Source organism: Aquarana catesbeiana, linkage group LG01, assembly GCF_042186555.1.
Source record: "Aquarana catesbeiana isolate 2022-GZ linkage group LG01, ASM4218655v1, whole genome shotgun sequence".
Classification (NCBI taxonomy): Eukaryota; Metazoa; Chordata; class Amphibia; order Anura; family Ranidae; genus Aquarana; species Aquarana catesbeiana.
In genome coordinates, this window is record NC_133324.1 from 901,062,362 (window position 1) to 901,084,798 (window position 22,437).

Consider the following 22,437-nt stretch of genomic DNA (forward strand, 5'->3'; position numbering starts at 1 on the left):
CACTTCTGCCCAGATTTAGTTTCTTATTGAATTTTCGGCTATGGTATTAGAGGAAAATTTCTTCTTATTTAAGGATATTTATTACTTACAATTGGCCGGAGCAGCGATGGGCAGTAAATGTAGCGCCACCTTATGTTAATGCATTCATGGATATGATCGAAGAAGCTTTCATTTTCCATTGTACATTATTCAATGAACACTGTACAGCTTGGTACAGGTTCATTGATGACGCCTTTGCTATATAGGTGATCTAAAGTCATTATCCTTGTTTAATTTTTATTTAAATTCATTCATTCCTGGCTTGAAATTTAACATGCTGAGTAACACTGGTGCGGTTCCATTCTAAGATACACTTTTATCCATTAGGGATGGTCAGTGATTTATATAGAAAACCTACTGACCGCAATCAATTGTTGTTTTCTAGTTTTCATCCCCCTGGGGTCTTTAAATCTATCCCCCCGTAGTCAATTGAAACGTATAACTAGAATCACTAGCGAAACAGACACTTGTAATATCGGATTGAATGAGATGGATGGAAGACAGACTGCGACAGCGAGGTTATCCTACAGATTTAGTTCATTCTGAACGTATCAATATAAACAATGATATTTCACCTACTAAAAACTTGGGTCACAGAATGCCCTTCACCTCCCAATTTCAACCTTTTTCACATAAGATCAATAACATTAAGAAACATTGGTCTATGTTACAAAGTGCCTATCCTTCGGTTCCTGAATTTAATAATCCCCCATTGCCATCATATCGACGAGGTAGGACGATTCGTGATAAGTTGGTGAAATCTGATCAATGTTCAATATCAAGCTCCCGGGTAACTTTTTTAGGTCCTAAAAATACGGGTTAGTTTCCGATGTCTTTGTATTCAATGCTCAAGCATGATAAAAGGGAAAAGTTTTTCTCACCCTCTCAGGGACTATGATATTCCGATCAGAGATCACTATACTTGCCAATCGTCCTATGTGGTGTATATTAATAAATGTCCCTGCGGTCCCCTTTATGTGGGGGAGACCACACAGAAGGTCAAGGACCGCATAGCCCGTCACAAGTATTCTATCAGGGACAAAATTGTTAAACTCCCCTTAGCTAGACATTTTGTCGAGCTGGGACTCACCGTGTTCCAATTAAGGATTATGACGATAGACGGTATTTCTAAAAATAGAGGAGGAGGAGATAGGGAAATGGCTCTAAGAAAGAGAGAAGTTAGCTGGATTCATCGACTGGACACACTCCATCCGAAGGGGTTAAACTCCGATTTTGACTTATATTTATTTCTTTGATCATTGTGATGAGCTTTTTAATGAATTGTCTCTGGATATATCATTATATTTATTTATAATGATTATTACATTTGGTCGTTTGTGTGGTGCTGGTCGTGTGTGCGATCCTATACATATTCCATGTATGGGATTGCATGGATGTACTGGCACACACAGATGATCGTTTAATGATGGTTACTTTATACATAATTTTTCTTTGTTTATTTGATATAATATTATAATATCTTTATTTTTTTTGTTGATTCTATGTTTATTCAATTAATTTTAGGATTTCCGATTACTATCCTACAAGGTGTGAGCTTTTCTTTCGTTTCTGCTTGTGACCTCTTGACTCCAAGATCACAGAAAATTTAAATTTAAACTTGATAACATACTTTGATACTTTAATTGATTGTCTGATTCCAGAGAAACTGTTCACTTTTAATTAATTGATTAATTAATTGGTTAATTGATTATTAGTGGACTATATATATTACTACATTTATGATCATTTGATAGGTATGATTTTCTTAGGAAGGGCGCGATCTGTAATAGCCTGAAAACGTTTATACATCATGTATGTCTGATTTTATGATGTCATGTTGATGTCTTTTTGAAGATCTTTTTTTTTTTCAAATAGAGATAGTTTGTGCAGCAATCCCATTTGAATTTTATATATATATTAGGGCTGTGGAAATTAATCAAAATTGTTACTCACCTCTCCGCCGGCTTCCGGGTCTTCAGGGAGTTCCGTCGGAGATCCAGTGACGTCACTGACATCGACGTCACCGGACTCCTCCCCCCTTCCCCAAGTGTCTCCATCTGCTAACGAAGGGAAGGGGGGAGGAGTCCGGTGACGTCGATGTCCGTGACGTCACCGGACAGCCTGGACAGTGATGGTAAATATGGATGTGGTTAACTGGGACCATTCAGTGAGCTAAGTGTAGGCAAATTTGATTTATAATTAAAGTTAAACTAACTTTCTAAATTTTTCTTAAAGTTTAATATAAAAAATGACGTCAGTGCTACAGTTTGAATTTAAAACGTATTTGTGTGAACTGTGTAGTTAAGTCATGGATTGTGGAAACTAGTGTCGGGAGATTGTATATAGTGTATACCACATTTAGTTGAGATCAGCTAAAAGTAGTTGGATCTGTATGTGCGTTATAATTAATCGAAATTAGTTGATTAATCGATTAGAAATAAAAAAAAAACGATTAATCGAACACGAAAATTTTAATCAGTAACAGCCATAGAATAACTTACTCACAGCACTGCATTTTCATATATTTTTAATAAAAACACTTCATATATGTAATCTTCATAAAACAGTGAAAAGGTAATAAAGAGCACACTATGTGAAAAATTCATATAAAACCAAATAATAATATGAAGGAATACATTAAATCTTCTATTACAGGATAAATGCTGAGAAAACTAATATAATCATCCCTCCGCCCATGAAATAGACAAACTGTCTTGGTATTTCACTGTTTGGACCATCTTGAAATGTATTATTCTCTTTGTACAGCTAGTGCACAAAAAGATAAAGACAGCACAAGCTGAGAGGTGTGTTTACTTACCAACCTCAAGTGATCACCATAATGGTCTGTCATGGTGATGACCTGTTCACAGTATGCCGTTTCTTCAGAGCGCATACGCAGGTGACGTCACCAGCAGCTGCTCCCTAGAATATCTCTTAAACGGTGCACGTTTTTTGTAAGCGTACCTGTAGGTTCAAATCAAAATATAGACTTTACTATCACTTAAAATCCTGGGTGCGGCATATATTTGTTCCTCTATTTGTGATAGAATCACACTCTCGGCATAGAGACCAGATCTATTGAAAATAGATACATAAATAAAAATGTAACTAGTTCAGGACTTGATCTAGTTTAGTTAGTGTTGGTGTCAGTGTACAGTAGGTGTCAGTGCTAGTGGCAGTGTCAGCAGCAGTGTAAGGGCCGGTTCACACCACAATTTCTGTGTTCCAAGTGAATTTTTGCATGCGTGTTTTTGATGCGTTCCAATGCATTTTGCCCTCTTCCTTCCTTCCTTTTTTTTTTTTCTTTGTCGGACAAGTGCGGGCTGTTGCGTTTTGAATGCGTTCAATATAGAAAAAATGCAACATATTCTACTTTTGTTGACTTCACTGTAATGCACACTGCACTGGTGTGAAGTAGGGCCTTTGGAATGCATGTTAAAAACTGTCCATGCCTTTTTGATGCAGAATAAATAACGCACTGGACTGCATCTGGTGTGAACCAGCCCTAAATGTTCGTGTCAGTGCCATGTGCCAGTTAGTGGCAGTATGTTTTTGGTAAGAAAAAAAGGGGTTTTATATTTCGTGTCAGTGTGTATAGGTAATGTGTAGCATTGCATACTATTGTTTCTCAGCTCTGCTATGGGTACAAAGAGCAAATCACGCACATATACTGCATGTGGTATCACTGCGGTCGTCGGAGTAGAACTTTTATTCATTTTTTATTTTTTTTTTGGGCATTGAAAAAAATGAAACGCTAAATTAAGGGAAAAAAATACTATAACTATTTTGGGCCAGTTTTCCTTCTATCATTATAAAAAAAAGAATCATGAGCTATCCGTTTCCCACCAAGTGAAAGATTAGTCTGTCTTGAAAAAGAGGTATAATCCACCTGGATACACTAAGTAGTTGTGATGATATGTACAGTTATACTAACGCAAAATTGGGTCTGAGTGTTGAGGTTTGTTGTGGCCCTGGTTATGAAGGGGTTAAGGTAAGATGTTAAGATGTCAGCATTTAGTGAATGCAGCCTCCTTACAGGATTGTATTTAACTGAATTTATGTATACCTAAACATTTCTTCTTTTTTCCTACAGAATCTTTTGTCTGTCAAAATATGCTTTTTGTCTGGTCATTGAGGGACACAAAAAGTCTTTCATCTACAGGCTGTTTGGACACTGACAAAGAAAATGTGGGCCAGTCCAGAATAAACCCTCCTACCAGCATGCCTTAGTGCAGGCATATGGAATTAGCGGACCTCCAGCTGGTGCAAAACTACAAGTCCCATCATGCCTCTGCCTCTGGGTGTCATGCTTGTGGCTGTCAGAGTCTTGCTATGCCTCATGGGACTTGTAGTTCTGCAACAGCTGGAGGTGCGCCAACTGCATATCCCCGCCTTAGTGGATTACTGTCACAGGAGGAACGGCAACTTTTCAGTAGCTCCATTGTCTTAAAGATCAACTCATCTTTTTGCTAGCACCTTTTTTTCTTAAATGTTTTTACTCAGTCAATGTCCCTGCAGGAGCAGAGTCTCCTCTTTTGTAGTTCTCTGGCTTGGCTGCCTTTAGCTTAGCTTTTAGAGTGACGCGTACACGCCCCCTGCTGTACTGGATTTTGCGGGGGTAGGCTGGAAATGACTTTTGTGCAACGGGTCCATTTCCAGACTCCATTCTGGTAAAACTTAGCCACAGGGCACTTCAGGTCAAGAGCTCCTGGCAATTGCCCTGTTCCTAAAGAGACTCACTTTGCATGTAAACTAGTTGAGCACAGAGCAGGCAAGTATAACCTCTTCTTCTTTTTTTTTTTTTTTTTTTTTTTTTTTTTTTTAGTTGCCCTTAATATCACAATAGAACACGTCGGACATTTAGACAGCTAAAGCATGTGTTCAGAAAGTGATATTCTAGGGCTGCATGGTGCCGTTTCACTCCAAGCCCTCACCTCGAAACTGCACAAATTAGCAGACCTCCATCCAGCCCTCTTGGGTCTTCTGGACCAAAGTGTCATTGCCCTAGTTCCTGTGACAGAACAGTTACACGGGTTTGTACTCCTGTACATTCATCACTCCCAAGCCCAAAAGGGGCATCCACCATATCCTGGATCCTAAAGCTTCAGCACTCAGAATCTGGTGCAGGTGTGCATGGTAGCCAATCGGCTTCTAACTTCAGCTTGTTGAAGTAAGCTTTGGCACTAAAACCTGGAAGCTGATTGGTTTCTATGCATAGCTGCACCAGATTTTGCACTCTCCAATTTTAGTAACTCCCCCCACCCCATGTTCATTTGAGCCCAGAATGTCCTCATGTAATCACCTATGTTCACTAGGGGAACTTTCTTGCTTTTGTGTACATAAAGGAAACGTAAATGCATGTTCTATCTTCTCAGCGCATCAGTGTATCCTACTTTTTTCTGTGGGACCCAAACACCTTCAGTTTGTGGTAATGCTCTTCTGTCTTTCATCTGTACCGCAGATGTTCACCAAGGTGCTGGCCACAGTAATAATTATGCTCTCTTGGCATCCCTATTGTGGGATATTTAGATGACCTCTTGCTTTAGCGCTCAGACAATGTAGCCTTGACTACCTAAACATTACAGTGCCTCAGATGGATCCTGAACCAGAATTTGGAGTATCTGGATATAGTCCTGGACACAACTAAGGTCCCAGTGTGTTTCTTAGGAGAGACTTTAGATTCTCCGATTTGAGTTCTTTGGTCCAGGAATTGTCAGACTCCCCTCTTTTGCAAGAGTCTTGGGTCTGATGGAAGCCTTCTTTGAGGCAGTCTCATGTATCCAGTTTCACTCCAGACCTCTACAACACAACATCATGTTGTCTCAGAAAAAATTCCCTGGTCTGAGTGAGGAGGAACCAGAAGTCTTGCCACAGCAAGAGAGTTGGATTGGATTATTTCTTGGACAGAACTGCACAGTACTGCAATGTCAGCAGTGTGCTTCCCAGGCATAGAAGATTGGCAGGCAGACTTCTTCAGCTCACACATTCTGGACTCAGAGGGGTGTTCTCGCACCCATAGGTGTTCAGGACCTGTGTCACAGGTGGGCTCCATGGTCACTACCAGATTGTTCCAAGGACTGATTTCCTTGGTGTGAGTCTTCCACCCCAGAAGTTTGTGAAATAAATCCTCTCCTTCCTACAGCTGGGCCTGGATCAGCATTTGGCTCTCAGCACTATCAAGGGCCATGTTTGTGCCCTTTCTGTTCTGTTTCAGAGACCATTGAACTTTCTCACTCCTTGAGTGTTTGCACTGGCTGCTCGATCCTGCAAAAACATATTCTGGTTTTGCATAGAGGCCAAGGACTTCCTTCTTGCCTAAGGTAGTTTCTGGCTTTAACCTAAACGAGGACATTGGTCTTCAGTTTGGCTCCAGTTCACCAAAAGATGTCTCTATTTTCTGGATTTCACTCAGGCTTTTTGAGTCACATTCTTAAACCCTGGTTCTTCAAGAAGACTGATTCACTTGCAATACTGTATGAATCTCGTAAAGGTGTGATGGCTTCTCATTTCATTATCACTAGGTGGCTTAGACAGACCATTATCCAAGCTTATGGTCTTGAGGGTTGGGTTCCACTCTTACCTGTAAAGGTGCACTCTACCAGGTCTGTGAGTGCTGATAGTAGAATGGGACATTTTGGGCAGGGCTACAGTTTTTTGTTTTGTTTTTTTGAAAGACTTCTGTATCCCTCAATGAACTGTATGGTATGTACAAAAATCTAATTTTTAATGGTTGTGTTATTCTTGCAGGTCACTGTAAAACTGCCATTAATGAAGGTTCACTTTGACATTTCATCTCTTGTTGTGACTTTGGCACACAATAGTGTTATTCATGAAACAAAGGGAATAACTCGATGCCTTCTTAACGAAGCCACCAACAAGAAAGGGGAGAAAGAGCAGATTCTTAACACAGAGGGCATAAACCTGCAAGAGCTCTTCAAATATTCTGATGTAAGTAAAGTAAAAGCAGCATTGTAATACTATGATGATCAGTATCTCAACTTGTGTGAAGTGTCAGTGGACAGCAGTGATAATTTTAGTCCGATTACTGCTCCACTTATAGACCAGCAAGCATCTACTACAGAAAAGAGGTGTCTCATTTCTTTTCTTTATGGTTCGTTGATGAATAGTAGGACAGGCTGGGCTAAGGAGATTGACTAGAAGGGGAAATGTGGCAGGCTATTTTGGAACGGGTCCTTCTGGTTTCTCTATCACCAACCCAACTTCTATCTCAACTTTTTATAATACGTAGAGCCTATAGAACACCGCTCAAATTATTCCAATGGCACAGAAGACCGGAGTGTCCTAGATGTGGAGGTTCTCCAGCGGACCTTCTTCAGATGCCCAAAGTTAGTACGCCATTGGCAGGGCATTATTATTACCATCAATCAGGCTTTTCGATCTCTGCTACATAATGACCCTTTGACTTGTGCACTAGGATTCCTAGATGAGGACTTATTTACTTCTCTGGTTCAGACCTCCATCTCTAGGTTACTGTTTTTAGCCCTGAAATGTATTTTTTTTTAAATGGATATCTTCGATCCCCCCTACTTTCGAGGATTGGTGAGAGCAAGTTAATTCTAACCTGCTGAAGGAACGACAAATTCTGTTACATAAATTTAACAAGCTGTGGGATCCATGGTTCCGGGATTGGCTCCCTTTTCATTAATGTTACAGATATTTCAATGTTAATTTTTGTAGACGTGGCTGTTTGTTGATTGGATGGGTGGGACACGCAGGAGATAGAGTGCCGCAGTCACTGGGTACACATCTTATTCTAATGCCATAATTGTATGCGGCATATGACAAAACATGGTTAATATTCTTAAGATTTGAAAACACAGTTTACCAAAAATTAAATATTATGGTTTCGTTTTAATTCAAATTTTTAAGTACAGAAAACTTTGAGCAAAAGTCATGATTGTAATAAGACTATAATAACAAACCTTTTTAGTTTGTATATTGAACCGATTAATGGATTTTTAGCTAACTTTTATAGTCTTTGAATAGTACTAACAAGCATTTGTTCTAATACTAAAGTCATGTATGACTATCAATGTATATTGTGCTATGTTTTGGATTTCTGTTATTTTTTCTTCTTATTGTAAAAATTGCAAGACTTTGATTTAAAAAGTTATTTGGGGGAAAAAAAATCCTGTTCTAGAAATTTGGAAAAACAAGGTGGTTGAATGCATTTTAAAAATTTTTCAAGTTTCCAAAAAAGACATAATTCTATTCAGGTCAACCTGTGTGTATTTGTGTGCACAATTTTTTTTTATTTTCTAGCAATTCTCATAGTCCTGAATATTCTACTTCTTGAAGAAGACAATCTAAAGCTTTTTGAAGTTGTCTGCACTCTCAGCTAGTACCCTTTTTAGACAGAGGAGGCCAATTTTTTTCTGCTCTAAAAGTAAAGATCCCTTTCTGAAATCTAAGGCTAAACCTTCTTTCTTCTAACCTCAAATCTTGGTCGTCTAACTTCTTGAGCTTACAGTAAACCGTATATTACAGTTACTAGAGTCACCTTTTGATATATTTTTATATTGTAATCATACCCCCGCCCCCCATCCTTAAGAGCCTCTTCTCCATAGTAAATAAGTATACTCTATGTAATCATTGCTAATAACTGAGGTCCTTCTTACCCATTATTAATTTGGTTTACCCTTTGCTGAACTCTTCACAACGTAATTCAATGACATCTTTCCTGAGGATCAGTGACCAAAACTGAACTGTATTTTCAACATGAGGCCAAACCAGTGTTTTTTTAATAGGGGAAGAATTATTGATTTATCTCTGAAATGTATGTCCTTTTTATTGCATGAGAGCATTTTGCTATCTTTGTTAGCTGTGGTTTGGCATTTCATGCTCTATTGTTAAGTCTGTGCTCTACATGTACACCCAGGATCGTTTTCTGTCACTGATTCCCCCAGGGGAGCCCCTCCCAAAGTGTATTTTGCATGTGTATTTTGACACCAAAGTGCATACCTTTACAATTCTCAATATTTAACTTTATCTTTCACATTTTATATACCTTTTTTTAGCAGACATCCTAGGGAATAAAATGGCGGTCGTTGCAACTTTTTATCTTGCACAGTATTTGCTCAACAGTTTTTCAAACATGTTTTTTTGAGGGGAAAAACAACAATTTCATGAATTAAAAAATAACAAAACAGAAAAGTTAGCCCAATTTTTTTGTATTATGTGAAAGATGATGTTATGCAGAGTAAATAGATACCCAACATGTCACGCTTTAAAATTGCACGCACTCATGGAATGGCGCCACACTTCAGTATTTCTCCATAGGCGACGCTTTAAATTTTTTTACAGGTTACCAGTTTAGAGTTAGGAGTTCTAGTGCTGGAATAATTGCTCGTGCTGATGAGGCGGCAATGATGATCACTGATAGGCTGCACTGATGAGGCAGCACTTATGGGCACTGATTAGGTGGCACTGATGAAGGGGCACTGATAGGTGGCACTGGTGGGCACTGATGGGTGGCATTGATAGCCAGCATTGACTGGCATTACTAATGGGCACTGATTGGTGGCACTTGTAGAGACTGATTGCTGGCACCGGTGGGCACTGATTGCTGGCACTTGTGGCGCTTTATTGTAGTCAGGGCACTGATGATCAGTGCCCTGATTACTTGTCTCAATGTCCCCCTGCGAGGAAATGCTGCTGATCAGCTCTCCTCACCACACTCTGTCAGTGTGAGGTGATGATAGCCGGATACCGGTCTTGGCTCTTAAAGGCCACTTAAGTGTTCTGTCATTGCCCACTGCTCAATGATTGAGTGTGAACAGCAAGTTTTGCAAAGCATTTGCAGAGCTTTCAGCAACTTTTTTTGAAGCTTTTAAAGTACCATTCAACTTCAGTTTGTAAAAGTTCATTAAAGATCCTAATGGGAGTGTTGATTGCCACTTTAAGCAAGCTGCTAGCAGACTTCAGCACTTCTTGAAGCTTGTGGAAAGCCTACTTTAAAAAGCTTCAACAAAGCTTGCTGAATGCTCTGCAAATGCTTTGTCAAAGCTTGCTGCTCAAACTGCTCTTATATAAGCTAAAGCCTGTGTGAAACAGGCCTTACTAATGGTTTGGGTAATAAGTGGTCTATACCACCTGCTGTTGATTCCGGTTTCTCACACTAAAAAGGCAACCACTGTTCCGGTTTACTAAGGGGCCCCATGTATAAGATGGTAAGCTCTTTCCAGACATATGTTTGCGCTTACTAATTACTTTCTGCACCCACTATTGGATCTGGCCTTACTGTTGCAGCCTCTGCCTCACTCTTTAAATTCACTAATATCAGCCTTGACTAACAGTGAATCGTGTAGACCAGATAGCCATCTTGGTGAATTTTGTGTGATGTGTCTGACAATGCTAGTCATTAGCTTTCCTGTATAAGCCTTGTTTCAGAGGAGCCTTCAGTCTCTGGTTTGTGCCCTTCAATTCCAGAGTAGACCTAATCTACTCCTTACCTGCCCTGTTCCACTACAAGAACATGGAGTGCAATATCTTGTCAACATGTGGGACAGGTCACCTTTGTCCTTGGACAGGCTGAACTGTCTGGCCTCGAGGACCAGGACGTCTTAGTCTTTGTGGCTTCGGGACCAGTCCTTGGGCAAGTCATTCCTTTCATTGCTCTGGAAAATCCTGACTATATAACATCTTAGAACTCCAAGCAAATCAGTTGTGCCTTCATTCATGAAAAGATCTTTTACAAGAAAGACCTAGAAGTGACCGGATCTTGAATTGCAACTGCTAACCTTGGTGTTGGAAGAACATTCCTTGAAATCAGTTGGATTATTATGTAGACGATATTTAGAATTTGCTGTGTTTTTTGCACCACAAATTACCTTCTTTTTTCTTTTTTTTTTAAATCTAAAATTTTATTAGAAAAATTTTAATAGAAAAAAAAAAAAAAAAAACATCCAATTGGAATAATCCTTTGAGTTTTACTATTGCTAGGTAGAAAGTGAAAACTTATGAAAACTTAAAACCCAATGGGTTGAAATGGATGTACTTCCCACTTTAGCTTCCCTAAGCTAGTTATGTGTTGCTTGTAGGGCTGCAACTAACGATTATTTTCATAATCGATTAGTTGGCCGATTATTGCTTCGATTAATCGGATAATAACCTTAAAAAAAGTGTGGTATATAATTTAATATGTAAAGTTTAAAAATTTATTCTTCAAAATCTCTATGCAGTGGTAAATATAAATAATCAACTATATGATTAGGGAGCAAAATCTCTAATCCACTCTGAGAATAACAGACAGTATATATACTGTATATACTATTGGAGGTTGAATCTGGTAAATATCATCAGACTCAGAGATCACATTTTTTTATTTAGACCCCATTCACACTGGGGCACATGTAATGTGCCCTGCTCCCACGTAATTTGCCCTGCTCCCACGTAATGTGCCCTGCCTCCTTGAAATGTGCCCTGCTCCCGCGTAATGTGGCTTGCCTCCATGTAAAAGTTTACTTTAAATGCAATAGTAATGCCTTCTATTACCTCCAGTCTATCAGCCTTCACCTTCTCTGGGTTCAGATGCTGATCTTCCCTGCACAGTCTTTAAAGTCATATTTTTTTTTTAAAACAAACATGGTATACTTACCTGCTCTGTTTAATGGTTTTGCACAGAGCATCCCCGATTCTTCTCTTCTGGGGTCCCCACCGATGCCTCTGGCTCCTCCTGCCTTTAGAGTGCTGCAAATTATAGTATAGTGTGCCCCTGTAGCAAGGTAAAAAAACTTCTGCCTTTAGACCCACTCACTTCCTGCCCAGGACTACATGTTCCATGAGGCATTGCTCCTCACACATTCACATTCACAAGTTCTAGGTGGTGTACTGAGCTATATGTGTGCTGCACTGTATTTCCTGATATGTAAACAAATAATGCATTCTGTATGCAGGCCAAATAATCGGCTGGCCGATTAATCGATTATGAAAATAGTTGACAACTATTTTCATAATCGATTAGTTGTCGATTAATCGATTAGTTGTTTCAGCCCTAGTTGCTTGTTGTCTTGGAAGTTACATAGGGCTAATATATTCCTTCTTTTTTTTTTTTGCAGATACTAGACCTGAAAAGGTTGTATTCAAATGACATTCATGCAATGGCAAATACATACGGCATAGAGGCTGCCATGAGGGTAGTCGAAAAAGAAATTAAAGATGTGTTTGCTGTTTATGGTAAGTAACCATGATCTGCATAAGCCACTTTGCTTTGGGCAAGTGAGACCATTCTTTCCTTGGCACCCAAGTTCCCATTTTCTTTTTCTCATACTACAATTTGAGTAAACAATTGGTTGTTGGATTTAATAAATGAGTCTTTGGGTGTTTGATAGGATCGTCAAACTGATGTATGTCATTCTGTGATCTTTGTCCTTAATGCGTCCTTGTTTCCAGCATTCTCACCCATCTGCTGTCTGCTTTTTGTTCTGCCTAGGTATTGAGGTGGACCCTCGTCACCTGTCCCTTGTGGCAGATTACATGTGCTTTGAAGGAACGTATCGTCCCTTAAATCGCTACGGCATGCAGTCAAGCTCTTCCCCTTTCCAGCAGATGACATTTGAGACCAGCTACAAATTCCTGAAGGATGCTACCATGGCAGGTAATTCTATTTTGTAGTTCTGTATCGAACACCAACATCCTTCACAGAACTTCAATAAATATGAGCTGAGACAACATTGTTATACTCTGGCCATAAAAAATCTAAATCTAATTGGAAGAGATGCCGGTTGATAGCAGTGAAGTAACTAGGGTGACATTTGGGCAAGTCCGAATTTTCAAAAGTAAAATAGGGGTTACCTGTTGCTTCAAAAGACTTTGAGGCTCAGTTACTAAAGCGGTTGCATGCGGTTAAGGATAGATGAGGGACCCTGGAGACAGACAGATGCATCCTCGCACACCTGTCCCTAACAGCATGCTACACCTAGTGGCGTGTCATCGGGAGACGGCATCTTCCTGATGTCACAGGAAAACATGATGGCACTGGACCTGATCAGTGACTGCAGAGAAGTGAATCTCAGCAGGACGATGCTGGGTCCGCTGGGTAGGTGAGTATCTGAAATGTGCAGGACCCAGCATAAGGTGAGCAAGAAATAAAAAAAAAAAAAAGAAATGCTAACAGTGGACTAGCCAATCGGTACACAAGACACATCATGTAAAGTTAAGTAACAATAAGTGAAGTCCATCTGTGTGGATCATACAGTTGCATAAAAATCAGTAACATATAACATGTGAGTAGGCTGCCCTTTGTATCGGCACCTGTGTCATAAAGTTAGGGTCCACCTGTCGCCAGTGATGACATAATAACAATGGTTTTTGCTTTCCTGTTGGTAGTTTTCAAGAGCCGTTCCCAAACATATCCACTGCATACTCCTTGCCGTCTTTCTCAGAAAAGAATAATGTGAGAGGTTTTTTGTGGGCACCAATCTCATTCAAACCAACCCTAATAGTTAAAATTTTGTTTGTAATACATCAGTGACAGGGAAGCTGACCCCACCCATTCAGTGCGTGAGACACTCTCTAGAATTTGGCTTCATTGGATTGAATAGAACTCCAGATTTAATTTAAACTAAGAGGACTTCCTAATTTTTACCACCGATAAAGTGAAACTAAATTCTAGAAACTGCACCAGTAAAAAGGTGGGCTGCGAACAAAGAATTATTCATCAGCATAGGCTTTCTGCAGATCATCTTTTCACATTAAAACAGATCTCCAACCTCCCATCGACCATGGCTTACTTTGTTGCGGTCCTACACATCTTAGGTACTCGCCTGCCCATCAGATTCACCATTGTCCTGGTAAGATCCGCTTCTTTTCTGCCCCCCCATTCTGTCCCACGTGCCATTATCTTCGGTGACATAATCAGGAAGCTGCTGGCTCTTCTGGGTTCAGCCAGCAGCATCCCGATGATGCACTGCCTGGCTCCGCCCCCTCCTCCTTTCTCAATGAAGGACTATGCCTCCTGATATATGTGACGTACATATCCTAGGAAGCAAAGGGGGCAAAGTGCTTGTCATTCGCAAATAATGTGCATGGGGGAGCAGGCTAGAGGGTTTTCTTTTAACAAAAAAAAAAAATCTAAACATAAAAAAAAGCCCAATTTGCACAGAGGAGGGGCGGAGAGGAGGCAACATCCTGTTGAGGGTAAAATCTGCTTTAATGACTTTTAATGCCTTGTTCTGCGCTGTCTGTGTTGAAACATCCATCTTGGTAGAAGCAGGGCTTTGCTTCCTTGTGTCATAGTCTCCAGCATGGAGAACGGTGAGCAGCACAGTAGTGACATCATTAAGCTCACTCCAAATCTTCTGAGACTCACATTTAATGACAGCAGTGCCTTAGATCTCACACTGCCGATATACAGCTATGAGGCTGTAGGCACACTTACATATTGGAAAGTGCACTACTATTTTCAGGAGGAATTTCAATAATTACAAAAGGTACATTTTCAAGGTACTTCTTGGGCACAGTTAACATTTCTAGATGATCATTATAACACAAAAAATACATGGGTTTTTTTTAACCACTTGGTGACTGCCCTATAGCACTTTTACTGCGCAGGATCACGTGTGTGTGTGTGTGTGTGTATGTATGTATGTAATTCACAGTGGAAGCTGATCTGCAGGTCCGGGGACTCGATGTCCTCCGGGGCACCCACCGATCAATAGTAAAACGCAGAGAACTGAGATATGCCTATGTAAACTAGGCATATCCAAGTTCTGACACTGGGGAAGGGACAATCCTGTGTCGCTGCAAAGCAGAGACTAGAATATATCTCTTCCCTTAGTGAAAGAAGCATACTGTGTACACAAAAACACTGGCTAGGCACAGATAACCTTTTGATCACCCTAGATGTTTAACCCCTTCCCAGCCATATTGTTAGTACAATGACAGTGTATATTTTTTAGCACTGATCACTGTATTAATGTCACTGGTTCTTACAAAGTGTCAGTGTCCAAAAGTCCGCCGCAATATCGCAGTCCCGCTATAAGGCTCCATTCACACCTGAGCGTCTTGTAGCTTGAAGCCTGAAGCTACAAAACGCTTGAGGGGAAAAAATACATTATTCTCTATGGAGATGGTTCACATCTCCACTCCAAGTCGCCTGAAGCCCTATGCCTGAAGCTCAAACAAGTTCTGCACCCTTTTTTGTCGCTCAAATGGGCATATTTGGGCGTTTTTGGAGCAGGAAGCAGATGAGAAAATCTAAAAACATAGCAACAAATGATGAAACAGATGATCATTTTTCCTATTGGCTAATAAAAAAAAGGCCAAAGCTCAAAAATGCCGGAAAACGCTGCATGGAAACGCGCAAATATGCCCAACAAAACGCCGGAAAAAATACTACTCTCAGGTGTGAATGGGGCCTTAGTCACCGGTTGCCGCCATTCCCGGTATAAAAAGAAGAAATAAATAAAAATTTCATAAATATATCTCCTAGTTTGTAGATGCTATAACCTTTGTGCAAATCAATCAATATACGCTTATTGGGGTGTTTTTTTTACTAAAAATATGTAGCAGAATACATATTGGCTTAAATTTCTGGAAAAATTACATTTTTTTTTTCTTTTCAAAATTTTTTTGCATATGTTTTGTAGCAGAAAGTCTTTTTATTTTTGTTTATAGCGCAGAAAGGGATTAAAGAGGTTGTATACCTTTTTTTTTTTTTTTTTTTTTACTTTTACCTACAGGTAAGCCTATAATAAGGCTTATCTGTAGGTAAAAAAATATCTCCTAAACCTGTACGGTTTAGGACATATTCCCCTCGCAATGAGCCACTGACTGCAGCGGCGCATGCGCACAGGGGATTCTCGGCTGGCAGCCCGGCAAACTCCGGAGCTTGCCGGACAGAAGTCTACCACGCGCATGTGCGGGAGTGACGTCATCGCGGCTCTGGCCACTCACAGTGCCGGAGCCGCGATACCCGGAAGACACGCCGAGGGGAAATGTCAGCTTCCTCGGCGTGGACCGGGTGAGAAGCCGGCGCCTCGTTCTAAGGTAAGTATCTCATAATGAGCTAGTATGTGGTGCATACTAGCTCATTATGCCTTTGAGCTAGTATGAAAAAAAAAAAAAAAAACCCAGCGGGTATACAACCGCTTTAAATACTGCTAAATTAAAGCTCTATTTGTGGGGAAAAAAAGACTAATTTTATTTGAGTACAGTGTCGCAATGCCACGCAATTGTCAGGTAAAATAACGCAGTACCGTATCGCAAAACTGCCTGGTCATGAAGGGGGTAGTAAATCTTCTGGAGATCAAGTGGTTCATTTTTGAGTTCAGTTACACTTTAAACTATCTCCAGGGCAGCTTTACTAGCTACTTGATTGATTGTGTTTACTTGTCTGTGGTTTCTTTCAAATACCTAAATGATTATCTTATGTGAAATGCATTTGTTGTCGTTCTGCATACATGAACTTGTTTCATATAACTGTGTGAGAAGTAGGTGAGAAGCTGAAGCTTTGTTTCGCAGTGCAGGACACAATATGATTTTTGTTGAGTCATGTGACATTCCACAAATACTCTCGATATTCACATTTATATTACGTAAGAACCACTCAGGTGACAAGGGAAAAAACTAGAATGTGGGTTACTATTTTTGGATCCCTAGGTCCTCTCGTTCAGAGGCAGAATTAAAACAAACACCTACCTCCATGCTTTGCACTACTCTGTAGGGTTATTGCTACAGGTCTGTAGGATTGCACTAGGAAAAAGCAAACTAGAACCATTGGATGATTACCCAGACAGGCCAAAGTTTATAAATATGTCTTGCCACTTTGTTTCCTCTCTTCACTCAATAGTTTTTAGTTCTTTGTGTTCAGTTTCTTGTATTTATTCTGAAACTCATTCATTCTTATCACCCTCATCTCCCCTTCCTGTATTCAGTAAACAATATTTCATGTAGGTTCCCATTAACCAGTTGCTGACCAGGCCTTCCTGAAACTTTTAGTTTTAAATCAGTATAGAAAATTACTTGGAGCCCCCCAAAAAAAAAAAAAAAAAAAAAAAAAAAAATACATATACATACATATATATATATATATATATATATATATATATATATATATATATATATATATATATATATTAATTGTATTATTTTATTTGTTTTATTTTATTTTTCTTGTTAAATATATTTATTGAGTTTTCATAAAAGAAAAAAGAAAAATGATGCAGTACATGGATACATAGCATACATCAGAAGATCTTTGCAATATGATAAAAAAAGAATTAATTAATTAATAAAATAAAATAATTTTAGAGTTATCTTACAACCACGTTTACTATACGCTAGTTGGTATAATAGATGTAAGATTAGAGAGATAAATCAAGTTATTAGACTATGTATCCATAATATTATAGAAAATAATAAAAGAAAGGGAGAAAGAGGAAAGATAAAGATGGAAAGAAGAAAAGAAGGGGAAAAAGAAGAAAAAAAAAAAAAAAGTTTCCCAGGAAGGTGATCCAGCCCTCATTAGGTATATAAATATAATACATAATTCAGTATTAATATGACATATAACTTAGTGTGGTAGCAACAGAGATTGGTCAAAATCTGTAGGGAGGTAGTTTTTAACCCATGTTTGCCAAATTTTGCGAAATTTATTTATTTTATTTTCTTCAATAGCTGTCATCTTAGCATATAAAAGTGCTCTGTTCATTCTGTGTTTAGCTTCAGCTAGAATTAAATTTTGGGACTTCCATGCCTTAGCAATCGTTTGTTTAGCTGCAGTACTAAGTTGCATAAACAATTGGAATTGAGTATGGGTGAGTATTGTGGGTTTAAGGTTTAGGAGTGCCATTGCAGGATCTGGAGGAATCGTGATTTCCAGGGCTTTAGAAGCCATAAGAAATATATTCTTCCAGATTTCTTCAACTACAGGGGCACTGCCACCATATGTGGAATTGTGTTTCTGCTGTATCACATCCTCTAAAGCAATTAGGTGAATATGTAGGGACAAATTTAGCTATTCTAGCTGGTACAAGGTACCAACGTGCTAGAACCTTGTAATTAGTTTCAACAGCAAAACAGTTTGGAGAGGAAGTTTTGGTGGCTGACCATATATTTGACCAATCTTGTTTATCAAACACTCGATTCATATCTTGTGCCCATTTAGTTCTGTATGAGGGTAGAAACTCACTAGATATCATATTAAGTTGGTTATATAATATTGAGATAAGTCCTCTAATGTGTGGATCGCTTATACAAATCCGCTCAAATTGAGTCATTTGATTAAGAGTTGAGCCTGTACTAAGAAGTGGTTCATAAAAAATTTTAATTTGTAAATATCGAAATATTTCAGTTTTAGGTAACCCAAAGGTTTCACATAGTACAGGAAAGGTATAAATAGCTTTAGTCAAGGAAAGATTGTATAAACGAGTCAGGTTCGTAGAGGTCCATGCAGAGAATGATCTTGAATTTCCAGGCAGGATTAAAGGCTGGATTATTAAGAAATGAAAGCAAGGGATTATGTGTTGATTGAAGATTATGTGCAAATTTACATTTATCCCATACTGCTAGGGTCTGTTTCGTGATAGGATTAGAAAGATGTATTCTATCAGCAGGACAGAGCCAGAACATATTTGCCACTGAGATAGGGTCACTTTCCACTGATTCAATAGCTACCCATAGGGGAGCTTCTACAGAAGTATGATACTTGGGAATAAGTGCTAATTGTGCAGCATAGAGGTAGGAGGAAAAGTTGGGCAATCCCAAACCACCACTCAATTTATTAAGGTAAAACATAGATTTAGGTATACGAGGTTTGGTGGTACCCCAAATGAAGGACATAACTCTACGTTGAGTAAGTCTAAGAAAGTAAGATGGTAAAGAAATAGGAAGTACCCTAAACAAATATAAGAATTTCGGCAAGATTAACATCTTTACCGCATTAATCCTTCCCAACCATGACAATGAAAGAAGAGCCCATTGTTTCAGGAAGCCAGAAATTTGTTTAAGGAGGGGTAAGTAATTTGCCGCAAAAAGGTCTTTAAGGGAGATTGTAAGTTTTATTCCTAGGTATGGAAGCTGCTTTGGAACCCAAGTAAAGGGTAAGGAAGTTTGTGCCTGCTGAAGTTCTAATTGAGATAAGGAAATATTTAATGCATTTGATTTTGTTGGATTAACATGTAGTCCTGAGATTTGGGCAAAATTATCTAGTATTTTTAGTAGATTAGGGGTGGATATGTGGGGATGGGACAAAAATATGAGAATGTCATCCGCAAAGAGACATAGTTTATGGTGATGACCACCTAGTTCGATACCTTTTAATATCAGGATTGGTTCTAATAAGGTGTGCCAGGGGTTCTATTATTAGGGCAAAAAGTAGTGGGGAAAGAGGGCATCCTTGTCTAGTGCCTCTTTTGATATCAATCATTGTTGACTTATAGCCTGCATATTTGATATATGCTCTAGGATTATTGTATAAGGAGGAGACCCAGGTTAAAAAATTATTTCCAAATCCCCATTTACCAAGGACATATTTCATCTAAGGCCATGTAACAGAATCGAATGCTTTCCTTATGTCTAAGGATACTAGGCAAGCTGGGATTCGTCTGGTTTTAGCCGCATGGATAAGTAAGAGTGCCCTCCTGATATTATCTCCAGCTTGGCGTTTAGGCATAAAGCCTGTTTGGTCTTTGTGGATTAGAAGACCAATAATATTATTCAGTCTAGTGGCCAAAATTTTAGCTATTAATTTTATATCAAGATTTAGGAGGGATATAGGACGATAATTAGTCCAGGAGGTGGAGTCAGAATGTGGTTTGGGGATCATTGCTATTATAGAGGTGAGAGTCTCTGTTCTAAATGAGTTACCCTTAAGGATCGAATTGAAGGCTTTAGTTAAGACAGGTGTTATGATATATGCAAATTGTCTATAGTATGTTGCCGAGAATCCATCTGGGCCTGGTCTTTTATGTAATTTTAAAGATTTTATTGCGTTAAGGACTTCAGTATCTGTAATTGGACATTCAAGAAGATCTTTCTGTTGTTGATCAAGATTAGGAAGCGTGATATTGGAGAACAGGGTGTCTGCTTTAGTTTTATCAAAATTCAGGGCAGAAGAATATAATTTAGATAAATTAGAATGAAAAATTTTAAGTATTTTCACTGGGGTTACTAGTGTATGATTCCTGGGATACTTTCAATCTGATAGGCGTTTGTATATGTTGTGAATTTTTTAAAATTCTGGCCATAGGTGTATCAGGTTTATTTGCCCTACGATATTGGACATGCTGGCGTTTACTTATACGCTTATCTGCAGAATCAGTAAGAAAAAGATCTAGATCCAGGCGGGCTTTTTCTAGTTTGGTACTGTTAGTAGCATTTGGGGAGGTTTGAAAAGTTTGATGACAGTCATTAAAGGTAGATTCAAGTTTTGCAAACAGCAGTTTGCGTTCTCTTTTAAGGTTAGTTGCTTGTTTTATCAGTCTACCCCTAATGACTACCTTGTGTGCCTCCCATAATGTAATAGCAGAGACATCGCCTGTATCATTGAATTTTAGGTAATCAGAAAGTGCTTTTTCAATCTCAACACGATGAAAAGGGTGGGTCAGTATTGAATCATTTATACACCAAGTGGTATCGTGTGATCTAGGAACTGTGGAAGCAATGGTAAAAAATACTGCACAGTGGTCTGTCCAAGGAAAAGGAATTTTGGATGATATGATTTCTGGTAGCATACTTGACGGAATAAGAATATGATCTATTCGTGAAAAAGAGTTATGCGGATAAGAATAATGAGTGAAGCGCCTACTAATAGGGTTCATTTCTCGCCAAGTATCTACCAGGCTATGAGTGGTAAGTAGATGTTGAAAAGTTAGATTTATTGAGTTTGTGGTAGGTCCAGGGGGAGTTTTATCCAAGAACGGGAAAATAGTAGCATTAGAATCCCCACAAATAACAACGGTACCAAACTTATGTACTTCAATAAGTTGAAAAAGGCGAGATAAGAAAGCAGTTGGGCGTTTATTAGGGGCATAATAAGACACAATAGTAATAGGATTATCAGAAATAAATCCTGTTAGGAGAACATATCGTCCTTCAGGGTCTGTTATTTTTGATACAAGGTTAAACGGAGTGGAACGGTGAAAAACAATGAGAGTTCCGCGCTGTTTAACCGTAGCAGAAGCAGTATAGAATTGTGGATATGATGATGAAAGAAATTTGGGCTAAACTTTATCAGTAAAATGCGTTTCCTGCAAACATATAATATTAGCTTTTTTCATAGCAAAAGAGTGTAAAGCCTTAGTTCGCTTATGTGGAGTGTTAAACCCCTGTACATTTAATGACAAGATATTTATAGGAGCCATAAATCAATGAATGCAAATATTATAGCATAACAAGCAGAGTACTCACCGAGAGCCAGGATCACCAACCCGAGAGTCAGGAGGGAATAGCAAAGATTAAAGAAAGAAGCAATAGAGTAGAAAAAAGGAGAGGAGAATCGAGCAAACCCAATATGAAGACAATTTAGCAGTATATAAAGGCTAAATAATAGGGTGTAGGAGCATCTCAGGAGAGTTTTTAGAACTCCCTGAGAGGGTCCGGGACCACCAACAAAGACCCCCATAACAATGGTAGGAGTCCTTAGGTGGTATAAAGTGCAACAAGAAATTCCTAAGGGATGAATAACATCGGAGGACCACAGGAACTATTCCATTACTATCATGGAAAAATTTTGTTAAAATTGTTACAAAAAAAAGAAGATAAAGTTCAAAAACTGAGAGGAAAAAAGTTAATATATAAAAAAAAAATATTAATAAAAAAAAATATTTTTGTAACTATAACAGTAGTATGTAGCCATAACTCATTTTAGTCATGAATATGGCCAATTAATTTCTAATTCTGTCAGCATGCAGTGCTGGAAAAAAGTAGCAAGGACAAATAACTAGTCTGGCTTAGATTGTCAGTCCATTGAATCCTCATTGTTCGGTGGTGAATGTTCATATCGACCTCGCTTATTAAGATTTTGATGGGAAGATATGGAATAGCTGGGTTTTGGGTCCTTATTTTGCTGTGTAGAACGAAAAGCTGAGCGCCTATGAGACTGGTCATTTGGTAAGATTGCTTCGGCTAGACCCATATCAAATAGGGCTGACTTCAAGTCCTCTGAAGAGCGACAAACATATTTTGTTTCCAGATGAGTAAATCTGAGACAAAAAGGAAATCCCCATTGATAGGAAATTTGATTTCTCTGAAGTACCTGAAGTTGAGGTTTAAGTGCACGTCTCTTTGCAACCGTTAGTGGGGGCAAATCTGTCAAGAGTTGATAGGCATTGCCCTGGAAGCTAAGAGATTATCTACCTCTGGCAGCTGTTAGTATCTGTTCTTTGGTTCTGTAGTAGTGCAATTTAGCTATTATATCCCTCGGGGGACCATTTATTT

At 38.9% G+C, this 22,437-nt stretch overlaps 1 protein-coding gene across 1 annotated transcript in view; it reads left to right on the forward strand.

Annotated features, from left to right (window-relative positions):
* Positions 1 to 22,437, forward strand: part of POLR1A (RNA polymerase I subunit A) — a 228,670-nt gene that overhangs the window by 194,855 nt on the left and 11,378 nt on the right. Inside the window, exons 31-33 of the mRNA XM_073610963.1 lie at positions 6,787 to 6,987; positions 12,117 to 12,234; positions 12,491 to 12,655. Coding sequence (XP_073467064.1) covers positions 6,787 to 6,987; positions 12,117 to 12,234; positions 12,491 to 12,655 — 484 coding nt within the window. The remainder of the gene's footprint in view (positions 1 to 6,786; positions 6,988 to 12,116; positions 12,235 to 12,490; positions 12,656 to 22,437) is intronic.